This window comes from Brachypodium distachyon, chromosome 1 (assembly GCF_000005505.3).
Source record: "Brachypodium distachyon strain Bd21 chromosome 1, Brachypodium_distachyon_v3.0, whole genome shotgun sequence".
Lineage (NCBI taxonomy): Eukaryota > Viridiplantae > Streptophyta > Magnoliopsida > Poales > Poaceae > Brachypodium > Brachypodium distachyon.
Window position 1 is genome coordinate 41,448,168 of NC_016131.3, and position 16,254 is coordinate 41,464,421.

General features: G+C 45.9%; 1 protein-coding gene and 1 long non-coding RNA gene across 3 annotated transcripts; one reads left to right on the forward strand and one right to left on the reverse strand.

Annotated features, from left to right (window-relative positions):
- Positions 1-2,958: 2,958 nt before the first annotated feature.
- On the reverse strand, positions 2,959-5,011 carry LOC112270928. Of its 2 annotated transcripts, none has more exons than XR_002963587.1 (2): positions 4,410-5,011; positions 2,959-3,708 (listed from the first exon to the last, which is right to left on the reverse strand). It is a non-coding gene; the product is annotated as an uncharacterized LOC112270928 (long non-coding RNA). The 2 variants fall into 2 exon arrangements; XR_002963586.1 differs by having other exon boundaries at positions 2,959-3,738.
- An 8,722-nt stretch (positions 5,012-13,733) lies between these two features.
- On the forward strand, positions 13,734-16,250 carry LOC100830067 (probable L-type lectin-domain containing receptor kinase S.7). The gene has a single exon (XM_010229457.3). The coding sequence runs from the start codon at positions 13,926-13,928 to the stop codon at positions 16,008-16,010; it is 2,085 nt and encodes a 694-aa protein (XP_010227759.2). The 5' UTR covers positions 13,734-13,925; the 3' UTR covers positions 16,011-16,250.
- Positions 16,251-16,254: the final 4 nt, after the last annotated feature.

The following is a 16,254-nucleotide window of genomic DNA, read 5'->3' on the forward strand; positions in this document are numbered from 1 at the left end:
AAAATCAACTGCAAATGAAACTTACGGGAGAGATTCACGAGCTCTTGAACTGTCGAGTGACCCCCTACGCCTCAACAGTTCCAGCTGAGCCAATTCATGGCTCCTGACGGAGGTCGCCGGCAGCCCCCTGGCCGGCCGCTTCCTTGTCCACCTCAACACGCCTGCTGGTTTCCTCTCCAGCCATCTTGCTCTTCTTTGCTTCCGGGCCGGCAGCTCCGTCCGCGATGATCTGCAGGTCGGTGTCGCGTTCGTTATCGGTCTGCACTCCCCCGTGCTTTCCCAGCAGGAAACTCTGAGCCTTTGTGAAGGCCGCCACCATACGCAGGGCCTCGCCTTCCCTGATTTCCTTCTAGATGCTGCTGTCGGGGGGAAGCAGGCCCTGAGAGGTGGGACCGCTAGCACATCGTCGTTGGCCCTGCTTCGGTCTTGTGTCTTATGTCTTCTGTTCCACCTGGGTTTTGGCTTGGCGCCGGCGGCTGTTGGATTTTTGGCAACGGCCGTCTCGCTCTCTTCTCCTTCGTCTTCCCCGCGGCCCTTCACCTGCATCTTGTTCACGGCCTCCGCCACGCGATCGATCTCTTCAGGTGCCACAGTGACTGTGCGCTCGTCGTCATCTTGGTCTTGGTTGCTGTGTTCGTGGTCGATGCAGTTCTGGTACGCAGCTCTGGGGCCGAACTTTGGGTTCTTTGTACTCCTGGACATCACATCGAAATCAATGTGACGCCTGATGTTCCTCATTTCTGCCGGGAGGTAGAAGCTTCTGTTCTCGACGTATCTGTAGGGCGATGCTTTCTGCTTCGTGCAATACCTGATGCATTTCTCCTCTTCTGGCCACAGGCAGTCTCTAAACCTATGTCCTACCAAACCACAAGAGAAACAGAAAAAAGGAACTGTCTCGTACTTTAGGACACTCCCTGATTTTCTTTTTTACCACTCCATCTACTATTACATGACACTCTATCGAAACATATCTCTGGAGTGGTCTCTCAACATCATGCTCAATTCTAACTCCCAGGAACTCGCCCAAACTCTTAAGATGTTACTTAAGATTTGCTATGTTGGGAAGTATGATGAGCATATCCTGATTTTGGAATACTTAGTAGGCATTAAATTAGGACTTGGTTGTGCTTTTGTCGTTACGTGGGCAACTGTAACAATTAGGTTCGGAATAATTCAAGGTACAATCGGTCACCTGGTTCTATGAAAAGGTGGGCCCCTGATTCCTGAGCAAGAAATTGGATGCGCTAACCATTTTTTGTTGGCATATATAAAAGTTGCCCTGGATTCCAGAAGTTCATAGTACTAAGGTTGATTATCAAGTCCACTTTCTTAGAGCAGTCGCCAGCGATCTTAGAGACGGGGCTATCTGCACATGGGCAGTGATCAGCTTCGTGGTCGGAGTAGATCGACTCTGATTTGTCGAGCGGGCCCATCAGATCCAGCGGTAGGACCTTTTCGGGTGAAGGCGGCTCCTCCATCGTAGGAGCAGTCGAGTTCGGCAGGCGAAGGATGCCAGATCGGTTGGCTTGGAGATGGAAATCCCCAAACACGAGATCCACGCCGATACTGAGCGTGTCGAAGACCGCGCGCTTGGCCGGCGGGTGGGCGATGAAGTGGAAGGAGCCGAACGTCATCGACTCCGCCTGAGTCGACGACTTGTCGATCGAAGAAGATGGAACCGCCAAGGCTGTAACCCCAATACACGAGTTTCCCACAGATGACGCCAATGACGAAGGGTATACTCGAGTCGGGTACGTGGTTAATCATAACACCACGTCACGCATCATGCGGCGCGTGCTCCCTCCCCACACCAAGATCTCCCAATTATAGTTCTAAAGGCATCTCGAGAGGAATCATGTAGTCAATTGCTGCAAGATAGTGATTATTTCCCTAGGAGAGCAATCATAATCAATTGGAGAATTGCTAGAAGCCTTTGCCATCATGAGATTATCCAAAACTGCATCAGAATGTCCAACAGAACTTCAAGAGAGATTAAGCACCGGCTCCAAGTGCCTTTTCAAATGGAGATCTCCACACTTGTTTGCTGGAGTATATGGAGAGTGTGTAATGAATGTGTTTTCAACAACATCAAACCCTCACTCGTTAGATGTCGGCAAATCTTCAAAGAAGAGATTAACCTTGTTTATCATCAGGCTAGAAAAAAAATACCATCAGTTTGGCAACTGGGTCAATAATTTTAGATAGGCCGACTTGATAACTTTTTGTTATTAGTCCTTTGTACATAACACTTTTTTTAATTAAATTTTCCATAGACCATCAATCTACTGTTTCCCTAAAAAAGATTATCCAAAATTAAAACTCTCTTACATCATAAGTGTCTCAAAATTCTTATCAGTTTTAGCTTGAACATGTTTAAAAGTTTTTATCACTACAAGAAATGTGTTAACTTTGTGACTGTCCATTTTGGTGAAACGTCAATATTTCCATTTAGAGGATCTTATGACCAAAAACAGATCGTCAAAATGGAATGTCACTAACGAGATTTAACCAAAAAAATATGAAATCGTCATAATTTGACCAAATCGAATCGTCATAAAGTTATGACAGAAATTATCGTCACTGCCGGACTCTTTTTTTCCGATGAGCTGGCAAAATGTGCAAGCCCAACATTTGGGCCTGTCAATTTTTATGATTTATTTTTGGGTCATCTTTTTTCGATCCACTCATGTGGGCTAAATTTCCGCCCGTAACACTTTTTTTATGATTTAAGTTTTAGGTCATGACCTTTTACGTCCCTGTTTTTTGGTCCAGTCCATTCTTCTTTTAATTTCATCCTTTTGGGCCATGAATTTTTTTTTTGGCATTTTTATTTAGTTCTATAAGTTTACTGCTCCAATCAAATATTATTTGGGCCTAGGACTCCACAGATCCAACCCAATACAATGCTCCAGCCAGTTAATAAACATTTTCAGCATACATTCAGCCCAGCACACTTCATTCAGCACAATGCAGCATACATTCAGTCCAATACACTTCATTCAGCACAATACCTCATACATTCAGCCCAATACATTTTATTCAGCACAGTACAATATACTGCTCCAGTATAACATAGCACCAAGAAGTTTATACATATCAACTATCACATGTATGAACTATCTTCCAGCACACTATAGTTTATCACGAATCAACTCCCAGCAAACAAAAGATTTCCATATCCAACCCACCAAATGCAAGTACCATCTCCCAGCCACTAGTTCCTAGAACCTTTACCTGATAACAACTCCTTCAAATGAGCCTAACTCGCATCATTTTCCACATTCTTCTTGAGGTGCAGCCGGTACTCCTTATTGCTTGCAACTTCAGATTCTTCACCCCCGATCTATATGGACAGCTTAAAAGGCAACTAGTGGTGAAGCTCCATCAACCGTTGCTTGATATGGTGCAGGCCATTATTTTGCCTAGGTTACTATTTTCTGCATCTCTGAAGATTGTAGTTCCGAGAGCTGTCCAGTTGTTTGTTTTTTGACAAACTGAAACAGTTGAGTAACTCCAAATTGTTGTCCAGTTGTTTGTTTGACAAACTAAAACAGTCAAGCAATACTTTTGCCAGAATCATATACTTGCAAGATGACGTATTTAGCTTCTTATTTTGTTATTTTTTATTTGTTCCACGCATCATCTAATATTGTCCAACTGAAGCTGCATAATACTCCAGCAAACATGCACTCTAGTCGTCACCTTTAACTGAGGAAAAGAGCTCAGCTCAGCAAAATTCTGCGACCAGTTCACTCCACAGAGTCAACTAAATAGAATAAAAATTCAAATTGAATATGTGCGAAAACATTTCACAGCATTATACATCGACACTACATCAGCGATTGCTTACACGAGATTCTTATAAATACTGCCCCTCCCCTAATAAATACTGAAATCATAACTAACAATACAACAAAACAAAGGCAATGGATATATAAAAATTCAAACAAGCAATTTACAAATACTAAAGAGATTACTCGCAGCACATGTAGCAATACAAAGCTATAGGTATTATAAAATATTGAAAACAACTATCAAGACTATGAATAAAAAATTGAAACAAGCAAATGCTTCTTTATAAATATAATAAATAGCTAGGTATGTGAGAAAATTCTACAATCTTCAAAAACAACTCCAGCACATGCATATGAAAACAAAACATGCACAAAAAGTGTTAAAATAACACAATATCTTCTAACTTTACCCGAATTTATATCGGTTTAGAACTAGTTTAAATTCTTTATTCTACCCATTGGATTTGGAATCCGATTGCACCATATGGTTTCTTCGGTCTAAATGAAACTTTTGTGTGTTAGGGTTGGGCTCAAATTGTCAACCGAACGTGCAAAACTATGGTCATGTCAGTCATTGACTACATGACATTGATGGTATCGAAGTTACGAACTTACGTCCGTCTTCTATTATGGACTCTTGGACCAGTTGGACATTGTGAGACTGATGATTTCACCCGAACTTGAGAATGCCATGGCCATGTCCATGGATGCCAGCATGGATTCGCGAACGCTCAGCAAACACATATAATTAGGCGTACGGTCATGTCTAAGACGTATATGAGATGAAAGAAGGAATACATTTGACAGTAGCATACCGACGGGGACACGATCTTCAGACAAAGGTCCGAAGAGTCGAATTGGACACCAAAATTGAAGAATTGTGGTAGACGCATTGAGCAACCGGTCATCTGAACGGATTTCGAGAGGTGAGCTGGTGCTTCGGGAGCAAGGAATCTGACTGAGGCGGCTCGATTCACCGGAGTTGGGTGTGGTGGCGACGGGTTGCGCGGCAGAGGAGGGGCGCAGGGTAGGGAAGGGCTTGGCGGCGCATGGGATTCATGGGAGGGGAAGAGCTAGGGTACGGTATGCTTAATTTTGCGCAACGCGAATTTTGGAGTGGTGCTGGCGTTGCGCGGACGCCAAAGAGCAGAAGCGGCGGCGACCTTGCCTGCTTGGCGGAGCATGGGATTCATGGGAGGGGAAGATGGACTCGAGAGAGGGGGGGGGGACGTACGGGTGGGCTGGCTAGGTCCACTCGGCCATAAGATAGGCCCTGGCCCAGGAAAAGAAACAGAAATGAAAAGAGAATATGTCAAGTGGGAGACCATATGGGCCGGGAGTGGGCCGGGAGCAGGCCCCGGTCCAGGCAGAAGACAGGAGAGAGAGTAGGGCTACGTGGGTTTTGGTCCAACAGGTCAGAGAAAAGGAACGTTTCACTTTTACGGAAAGCTTAAAAAGCAAATGAAGTTCCACTAAAAAGAAGCAAATGAAGTTCAATTAAATATCAAATCAACTTCGATAAAAAAATTAAAATCAACTCTGAAAATGCTAGTGAAATTTAGGCATGCATATTTGAAATATAGAATCCAAATAAAATATAAAGAAACCAAAAGATCCAAAGAAACTCAAATTTACAATTTAGTTATTGTTAATTCAATTTAAGATCAAAGATTTTAGAAAAAAAAATCCAATTGAGCTTTGATTAATTAATGCAACAAAAAATTCTAGTACACACAATTTCAAGGAAATGTTTTTTAAAGCTCGTAAAACAGGCTGCTACAATTTATCTTATCATCATGATTGAGATTATCTTAAAATGCCTTCTATATCAGATTTTATTCTCTTTATCAACTTTATGTGGTCGGTCTTTTGTTTATTTATATCTTTTTTCCACGTGAAGTAGAAAGTCTTTCCAAAGCTTGAGGGAGATATAAGGTACTTCTTGCTAAAAAAAACCTATCATGGCTTGTGCAATTGGATTTTATTGACTAATCTTTATGCAAGATTGTCTGCTTGTGATAAATAAATATTAAATAAATCTTTTGCCGGAATTTTTACTAACTGAAAGGTTTGTGATGCTTGGGCTTTATTGGGGCTTATTGCTTCAAACAGTGAGAACTGGAAATTGGATAAAGGTATGGAACAAGATGTAAACTATCAATACAATTGCATTAACAATTTCTATAGCTCCGTTGAGTTTTTATGTTAGGGAAAAGTATGGTCTTTATTCATATGCTTTAGTTGATATTATTATGTCTTTTGCTCCTCATGCTGATTTGGCCGAGCATACACCTGTTAAGTTTTCATGAAGAAATTAAAATGACATTGATCTTGTGCAAATTGAAGAGACTGATATCGTTATGCAATTACTCCCTGTTCCTTATAGAATGGCATATTAGCTTTAAGACAAAACTTTGACCACAAATTACTGTATTAAAGTGTGGTTTATATGTCATGAAATCACAAGTATCAGGAAGTACTTTTGATAACAAATCTAACGATGCTAATTTTATGTCATATAAAACACATCTTGATATAGTAATTTATGATCAAAGCCTTGTCTTAATGAAAGCTAATATGACATTCTTTAAGGAACGGAGGGAGTAGTTGATAGATCTTCTATTGAATTTATCGGAATGTTTAGAAATGTTGAAGTTCTTGTGGGTAGAGTTTAATATCCTGTTGATTTCTTAATTACTGATTGTCTCCAGATAGCTTTTGTCCTATAGTGTTTGGTGGACCATTTTTTGCATACTGTTGGTGTTGAAACTAATTTCGTCAGGGAGAGGCTTTTTATTCAACTAGATGATACCCCGCGCCCTGCGGCGGGACTTTGTGTCTTTTAATCTTTTATGACATGTTTAAAGAGACGCATGCATTGCAAAGGAAACAAACAAATAAAAATAAATTAAGGATCAAATAGAACATTATGAACATTTTAGATGGTATCTTTTTGAAATAAAAAGAAATCAATAATACACACAAAATAATTTTGATTTAAATGACGTTGGATTTCATCCGTGAATCTTTCATATACACAAATGAAAAGAACCAATAAAGAAAATCAAATATGATGAAGTCGATGTCAGTCTTAATAAATCAAAATTACAAACAAAATAATTGGAAAATTGGGAAATTGTTTACAGACCTTGTTCGCGAGGCGACACCTCGCCTCTGGCCGCCACCACAGCCACCTCGGTCCGGTCTCCCACCTCCTCCTCTCCCATGTCCTCCTCCCGCTCATTTCGTTGTTCGCTGGTCCCTCCTTCCTCTTCTTTCCCTGCCACGACGCCGACGCCCCCTACTGCGGGTATATCTTGTGTGGCTCAATCTTCTACATTCTCCCCTCCCCGTGTCTCCCTCCTGCTTCCTTGGCTGCCCTCCTCACTGTCCGCGCCACGCGCGATGCCAACATTACTGCAGCTGAATCTGGCGGCGGCGTCCTCCGCTTCTCCGCTGGTGCGGCGCCGCGGGCCGTGGTTCTGACACCGTCATTTCTGCAGTGGTTTAGAGGAGAAACGTTCAGTATGGGAATGAGGTAGGAGTAGCAAAGACTCAGAGTGACGTGCTAGGGATCGGCTTTTATAGACCGAGGAGGGAGATCAAGGGGCGGACGCCGAAGGCCGCCATTCGGGGCTCATGGTTGGAATTGGAGGATGAAGAGGGGAAACGGAAGATTTATGAGCAGAATCGGTTCGCGAGGAGACAGGGATTAATTTCCTTGTCTTACATCAGGTACAAACAGTTGGAATCAAAGGGCGATTAACCGGCGGCAGTGCTCTGTTTATTCTGGAAGAACACCGAATGGAGGAAGAAGAGGACCAGACGCACTCGTGTTGTTGGGCTGTGTGGCTCTATTGCTGGGCTGGGTGCCTCGACCGGCAGATGGGCCGGGAGGATTTGGGCGTTCGTGGGCTACCCCATGTAATGGAAGAGCCGAACCACGAAGCTGCGCCACGGCCGCACGGGGAAACGAAAGGAGGTGACGTGGCCTCACGAGAAGCCAGAGAAATCCTCTAGTGGGGATCCCCTATTTAGGTATAGAAGATGTTGCTGGGCTGGGTGCCTCGATCGGCAGATGGGCCAGGAGGATTCGGGTGTTCATGGGCTGCCCCATGTGACAGAAGAGCTGAACCACGAAGCTGCGCCACGGCCGCACGGGAAAATGAAAGGCGGTGAGGTGGCCTCACGAGAAGCCAGAGAAATCAGCTAGTGGGGCTCCCCTATTTATGTATAGAAGATTTGATGGAGAAAAGTTGGCTATAAACTTCTCAAAGTTCTCTAAAAATATTTTGAAAGAAGATTTTCTCAGATTAATGAAAAGAATACTCTTGCCTCAGTAGAGATCGATCCAACTAATCAATTGTAACTATATCCATTAATTGACGATGTATCGGCAGTTTTACATTTATCTCGGGGCACCGTCAGAGAGCTCACAAGATATCAATATGCTGTCACCGGCATTGGGCAAATGAAGGAAATTGTGTATGCATACAGAGATTTTCTGAATTAATAGTATTATCTGAACCATGCACGACACAACTCACCGGCAATTGGCAGATAAAGAAAATTATATTAAACATGTCATCGATACAGGCTCTGCATACAACTCAAGGGGCTTCTCGTAAAATGGTTAAACTCCTTTGGTATAATGCAGCATTGAAAGTCTGAAACTCTACTTCGATACTGAAAATCATTATAGATACACCATGCCTTCCATCATTCAGAATTCTAGAAATGGCCATATGCCTAGTATCCGTTGGTCCCCATTAGATTGTTGGATGTGATCCAAATTTCCCAGTGGCCGGAAGTTCCGGCCCAACTTCCGGCCGAACCTCCGGTTGCTCTCTGTTACTTTTCGGGAAAATGCGGAACTTGCTGCGAAACTTCCGGATATTCAAGAATTAGCGGAACTTTCGGCCTTCAACCGAAACTTCCGGTGTGCCCCGTTACGGATCTGACTTGCCCTAATGCTCCTGCTATATATACCCCTTGTAAGCCGCCATTTTGGGACGAGTTGAGTTCGTGTCATCTCCCAGGCGTTGTAAACACTCCCATATAGTGAAGTTTCGCTGGCTGGCGCTCGTGGTTTTTCTCTCTCATTGTTTGAGAGGGTTTTCCATGTTAAATCCGTGTGTCCTTGTGCTGTGATTTCTTCTTCGTTCTTCGTTCTTGCTTGTCATGTTCATAACAAGTGGTATCAGAGCCCCAGGTTCCGCCTAGGGTTTGCGACATGTCTACCCTGAAGTTCAATCTGCCGCAGCTGGACTACACCACACGATTCTCGTTGTGGCAAGTGAAGATGCGGCTGATTCTCGCCCAAACTTCAGATCTGGATGAAGCGCTTGATTCCTTCGGCAAGAAGGATGCAAAGGAGTGGATTGCCGAAGAGAAACGCAAAGATCGTAAGGTTTTGTCATTGATTCAACTTCATCTACCCAATAATATTTTGCAGGAAGTGTTGGAGGAGAAATCCGCAGCAGTCCTGTGGCTGAAACTGGAATCGATTTGCATATCTATAGATCTAACCAGTAAGATGCATGTAAAGATGAAGTTGTTCACCCATAAGCTGCAAGAAGATGTATCGGTAATATCTCATATAACTGTTTTTCGAGAGATAGTTTCTGACTTGCAAGCTTTGGAGGTTAAGTATGATGATGAGGATTTAGCCATCTTACTCTTATGCTCGTTGCCTAGTTCCTATACAAATTTACGGGATTCAATTCTTTATAGCCATGACTCTCTAACCCTTAATGAGGTTTTAGAGGCACTTAGACAGAAAGAGAAGATGAAGTCTATGGTGCAGGCCGATGGGTCGTCTTCAAAGGCAGAAGCTCTGCAGGTTCGTGGCAGGACCGAGTAGAGGAATAACAACTACGGCAACCGAGATAAGAGCCGGGACGGAAAAGCTCGTTCAAAGTCCCGAGGAAAAGATAAGTTATGCAGGTATTGTAAGAAAAATAATCATGTCATTGAGAATTGTTATAAACTGCAGAACAAGGAGACAAGGAACGGTACCTACAAACCGAAAGACAAGTCCGATGGTAATGGTAAGGCCGCTGTCGTTTCTACCGACAGCTCTGAGGGTGAATGCCTCGCTGTTCTTGCTGCTTGTACTTCCCGTGATGATGAATGGATTCTTGACACAGCATGTTCCTTTCATATTTGTTGTAACAAGGATTGGTTCAGTTCTTATGAGTCTGTGCAGACTGGAGATTTTGTGCGTGTGGGCAATGACAATCCTTATCATATTGTTGGCATTGGGTCCGTTCAGATCAAGACCCATGATGGCATGACACGCACGTGGAAAGAGGTGAAACACATACCAAGCATGACAAGAAATTTGATCTCACTTAGTACCATGGATTGTGACGGGTACAAGTACGTCGGAGGGTGTAGACTTTTGAAGGTATTTAGAGGTTCTCTCATTCACATGATAGGTGATATGAATTCTGCCAAATTATATGTTCTTAGAGGTAGCACTTTGCCTGGTTTTGCTGTTGTCGTTGCACCTAATGATTCTAATGATTGTGCAAAAACGAATATGTGACATATGCGTCTTGGGCATATGAGTGAACATGGGATGGCAAAGTTGGTCAAGAGAGAGCTGATCGATGGTTGTAACTTGAATAAGCTTGAGTTTTGTGAGCACTGCATTTATGGTAAGCACAAAAGGATTAAGTTCATTTCTTCCATTCATACCACCAAAAGCATATTAGATTATGTGCATGTTGATGTTTGGGAACCCTCCCGTATGACTTCTATTGGTGGTGCTAATTACATGCTTACCATTATTGATGATTACTCAAGAAAAGTTTGGCCTTATTTTCTGAAACACAAGTCTGATGTTTTTGGTGCTTTTAAGAAGTGGAAAGTTATGGTAGAAAAGTAAACTGAAAGAAAGGTAAAAATTTTGCGTACTGATAATGGTGGGGAATTTGTTTCTGATAAGTTTGAGGAGTTTTGCAGCAACGATGGTGTTGTTAGGCACTACACGGTTGCCCGTACTCCACAGCAAAATGGTGTGGCTGAGCGCATGAACAGAACCATCATATCGAGGGCCCGTTGCATACTGTCCGATGCAGGTTTGGGCAGGCGGTTTTGGGCTGAGGCAGATTCCACCGCATGCTACCTCATAAACAGGTCACCTTCTATTCCACTTGATAAGAAAACTCTCATTGAGGTATGATCTGGTAAACCTGTTGATTATTCACACTTGAGAGTTTCTGGTTGCACCGCTTATGCTCACGTTGATGATGGAAAGCTAGAATCTAGAGTTGTTAAGTGCATTTTTCTTGGCTATGGTTCTGGAGTTAAAGCTTTCAGGTTGTGAAATCCTGAAGCTAAAAAGATTTTGCTGAGCAGGAATGTTGTCTTTAATGAAAAAGTTATGTATCATGATACTTTGTCCACGAATGCCTCTCGCATTGAAGAGGAGAGACTTAACGTGCAGGTGGAGCACGTTGATGAAATTGTTGACAACGATGATACTCAGATTGATCATGGTAATGATGATGGGAACAATGATGATAATAATGATGATATTGTTCCACCCTCACCACCTGTTTTGCAGCAACCCACACAGTCTATTGTAGCTGACCGTCCGAAGAGAAATAAAGGTCATCGCCCACGTTTAATTGAAGAGTGTGATCTTGTTTATGATGCTTTGAGTTGTGCAGAACATGTGGAGCATGATAGTGAACTGGCCACATATAATGAAGCTGTTGTTTCCGGCGACCGTGTGAAGTGGTTGTCTACCATGCAAGAGGAGATGCAATCTCTTGAGAAGAATGGCACATGAGATGTTGTGCCCTTGTCTAAACAAAAGAAGGCCGTTCGCTGCAAGTGGATCTTCAATAGAAAGGAGGGTTTATCTCCTAATGAGCCTTTGAGGTTTAAGAAAAGGTTAGTGGCAAAAGGTTTCAGTCAAATATCAGGTATTGATTACAATGATGTGTTCTCTCCAGTGGTAAATCATAATTCCATTCGTACTTTCTTTGGTATTGTTGCTATGCATGATCTTGAGCTTGAGCAGTTAGATGTGAAGACTGCATTTTTGCATGGAGAGCTTAAGGAGTAAATATACATGGACCAGCCTGAAGGGTTCATAGTTCCTGGTAAAGAGGAGTTTGTGTGTAAGTTGAAGAAGTCGCTCTATGGTTTGAAACAATCTCCTAAACAGTGGTATAAAAGGTTTGATTCATTTATGATCTCACGTGGTTTTAGTAGATCTCAGTATGACAGTTGTGTCTACATTAAATTTGTTGATGGGTCACTTATATACTTGTTGTTATATGTTGATGATATGTTAATTGCTGCTAAGAGCATGAAAGTAATCGCTACTTTGAAGGCACACCTAAGTAGTGAATTTGAGATGAAGGATCTTGGTGCTGCTAAGAAAATCCTAGGTATGGAAATTAACGGGGACAGAAAATCTAGTTTGTTATTTCTTAGTCAGCAAAATTACATTAAGAAAGTTCTTCACCGTTTTAATATGCATGATACAAAGTGTGCTAGTACTCATCTTGCTTCTCATTTCAAGTTGTCAGCGTTGCAATGTCCTACTTCTGATAAAGATATTGAGTCCATGTCACGAGTTCCCTATTCTAGTGATGTTGGTTCCTTAATGTATGCCACTGTTTGTTCACGTCCTGATTTATCATATGCTATGAGTTTGGTCAGTCGTTACATGGCTAATCCCGATAAAGAACATTGGAAAATTGTTCAGTGGATTTTCAGGTACCTCTGTGGCACGTCCAATGCTTGCTTGAAGTTTGGCAAGACTGATGAGGGACTCACTGGCTATGTGGATTTAGATTTTGCTGCCGACTTGGATAAGAGGAGATCCCTCACAGGTTATGTGTTCACGGTAGGTGGATGTGCTGTGAGTTAGAAGGCAACACTGCAACCAGTTGTTGCTCAATCTACAACCGAAGCAGAATATATGGCTATTGCTGAAGCTTGCAAAGAGTTTGTTTGGTTGAAGGGTTTATATGCTGAGCTTTGTCAAGATGTTTCTTGCATTAACCTATTTTGTGACAGTCAAAGTGCTATTTACCTTAGTAAGGATCAGATGCTCCATGAGAGAACCAAGCACATTGATGTCAAGTACCATTTTGTTCGTGACGTTGTTACACAAGGTAAATCGAAGGTATGCAAGATCAGCACTCATGATAATTCTGCTGATATGATGACAAAGCATGTTCCTATTGCTAAGTTTGAGCTATGCTCAAACTTAGTTGGTATAACTGTTTAGCCCCTAGTGGCTGTTGGCGCCGAAAGTGTTTTCTTTGTTGTTTCAGGAGATGTTGTTGTTCATGCTATAAGGAGGAATTTGCTAAAAAGAGAAATTTGTCTCAAGGTGGAGTTTGTTGGATGTGATCCAAATTTCCCAGTGGCCGGAAGTTCCGGCCCAATCTCCGTCCATTCCAGGCGCCGGAAGTTCCGGCCCCTTCCGGCCGAACCTCCGGTTGCTCTCTGTTACTTATCGAAAAAATGCAGAACTTGCTGCGGAACTTCCGGATATTCAAGAATGAGCGGAACTTCCGGTGTGCTCGTTACGCATCTGACTTGTCCTAATACTCCTGCTATATATACCCCTTATAAGCTGCCGTTTTGAAATGAGTTGAGTTCGTGAAAACTCATAGGCGTTGTAAATACTTCCATATAGTTTCGCTGGCTAGCGTCCGTGGTTTTTCCCTCTCATTGTTTGAGAGATTTTTTCACGTTAAATCCGTGTTTACTTGTGATGAAATTTTTTTTTTCGTTCTTCGTTTTACTCGTAGCGTGCATACCACAGATCCTTTCCAACACATCATTCGTCCCCTACAGCAAAATTACAGCTCCGGCGAGCACCTGGTGCTGACGGACCCACGCGCATTACTTCTCGCTAAGTAGAAAAACACCAGCACCTGCTCGCTGGTCGACTTGCTCCCTCTCCCCGACCGTTACATTTGAACGCGTCAATCCGACCGTTAGACCGATAAAGAAACGCAGGAAAAGCCCCCTCCCTTGTACTCTGCTCCTACTGTCCGCCTGTCCGGTGTCCCCATACTCTCATGACTTCACGAGTACTACTCCTACCTCGCAATTCCATCAGAATCTCATGACCCGAGTCTCTCGCCATCACCAATGGTCGATCCCCTCCTCAGCTTCCTGTCACTCCTGTTGCTAACGGCGGCTTTAGCCGAAGCCACAGCCGTGGCGGCGGCAGCAGCGAAGAACGTCACCATGGAGTCGGCCACGCTGTCCTTCTCGGACCTGACGCTGCTCGGGGACTCCTTCCTGCGGAACGGCTCCGTGGGGCTCACGCGCGACACGGGCGTGCCGTCCTCCAGCGCCGGGAGCGTGCTCTGCACGCGCGCCTTCGCGTTCCGGGGGCCAGCGGGCGCCAACGGCACCGCCTCCTTCGCCGCCAGGTTCTCCTTCGTCATCGCCAACCAGAACGCCGGCTCCACCGGCGGCGACGGCCTCGCCTTCTTCATCTCCTCCGACAGCGCCACGCTCGGCGCCACCGGCGGCTACCTCGGCCTCTTCAACTCTACTGCCGCCGCCGTCCCGGGTAAGGACGCGCGCGCCATCGTCGCCGTGGAGTTCGACACCATGGTCAACGCGGAATTTAGCGACCCGAGCGACAACCACGTCGGCCTGGACCTCGGTTCGCCGGTGTCCGTCGACGCCGTCGACCTCGCCGCCTCCGGGATCGTCCTCAACAGCGGCAACCTCACCACGGCCTGGATCGATTACCGGAGCAACGACCACCTGCTCGAGGTATCGCTCAGCTACTCGGGTGTCAAGCCGAAGCGGCCCGTGCTCTCCTTGGCCGTCGACCTCTCGGCGTACCTGAAGGAGGCCATGTACGTTGGCTTCTCAGCCTCCACGGAGGGGAGCACCCAGCAGCACACCATCAAGGAATGGTCCTTTCGGACGTTCGGCTTGCCGTCAGCGACCAACGCCACTAGCAACGTCTCGGAGCAAGCGGTGCCCGGCGTGAACGTGACCGAGAGTGGCGGCGGCGGCGCCCACAAGAAAAGGCTGGGGCTCGCCATCAGCGTCCTGGGCCCCGTCGCGCTCGCCGCCGCTTTCCTCTTCTTCGCCTGGGTGTCCGTCAAGAAACTGCTATTGCTGACGTCGAGGAAGGAACCCATCTTCCCGCCGGAGCTGCTCAAGGGCCCAAGGAAGTTCAGCCACAAGGAGCTCAGCATGGCCACCAGAGGGTTCCATGCGAGCAGAGTCATCGGCAGAGGCGCGTTCGGCACGGTGTACAAGGCCGCCATGCCGGGCGCCGCCACCACGTACGCCGTGAAGCGGTCGACGCAGGCGCACCAGAGCCGGAGCGAGTTCGTGGCGGAGCTCTCCGTCATCGCCTGCCTCCGCCACAAGAACCTGGTCCAGCTGGAGGGGTGGTGCGACGAGAAGGGGGAGCTGCTGCTGGTGTACGAGTACATGCCCAACGGCAGCCTGGACAAGGCGCTGTACGGCGACCCCTGCACGCTCTCCTGGCCCGAGCGGCACACCGTCGCCGCCGGGATCGCGTCCGTGCTGGCCTACCTCCACCAGGAGTGCGAGCAGCGCGTGATCCACAGGGACATCAAGACCGGCAACATCCTGCTGGACGGCAACTTGAGCCCCCGGCTTGGGGATTTCGGGCTCGCCCGGCTCATGGACCACAACAAGAGCCCCGTCTCCACGCTCACCGCGGGCACCATGGGGTACCTCGCGCCGGAGTACTTGCAGTCCGGCAAGGCCACCGACCAGACCGACGTGTTCAGCTACGGCGTGGTGGTGCTGGAGGTGTGCTGCGGGAGGCGGCCGATCGACAAGGAGGAGGCCAACGGCGGCGGCGCAAGCAAGAACGTGAACCTGGTGGACTGGGTGTGGCGCCTGCACGGCGAGGACCGGCTCATCGAGGCCGCCGACCCACGGCTCAACGGTGAGTTCGACAGGGAGGGGATGCTGCGGCTGCTGCTCGTCGGGCTGAGCTGCGCCAACCCCAACTGCGAGGAGCGGCCGGCGATGCGGCGGGTGGTGCAGATACTGAACTGCGAGGCGGATCCGGTGCCCGTGCCGCGGAAGAAGCCGCTCCTCGTCTTCAGCTCCAGCGCGTCCATGAAGCTACAGGAGATGGCCTTCTCCTGCGGCGACGACGTCAGGGGAGGCTATCAGGTCAGCAAGCCGGCATCGCCGAGATCGGAGGGAGCCGACATAGAACGCTGATCCAAGAAAAACAATGTACTGTTGTTGAGTATACTGTATGAATTATACTGCTTACAGTGTGATTCTTCTTGTACACATTGCTGTTGTGGTGTTGCTCATAAGGGGAATATAGGTAATAATCCCCAATTATGTATGGTTGTTGAAATGCTAGTACGTCTACTGTGTTTATCTCATGCCCAGATGATCTTGTATGGTTTTATCCCCCGCGGAATAAGAACCAAATGTCACCTCAAATTTTCATTCC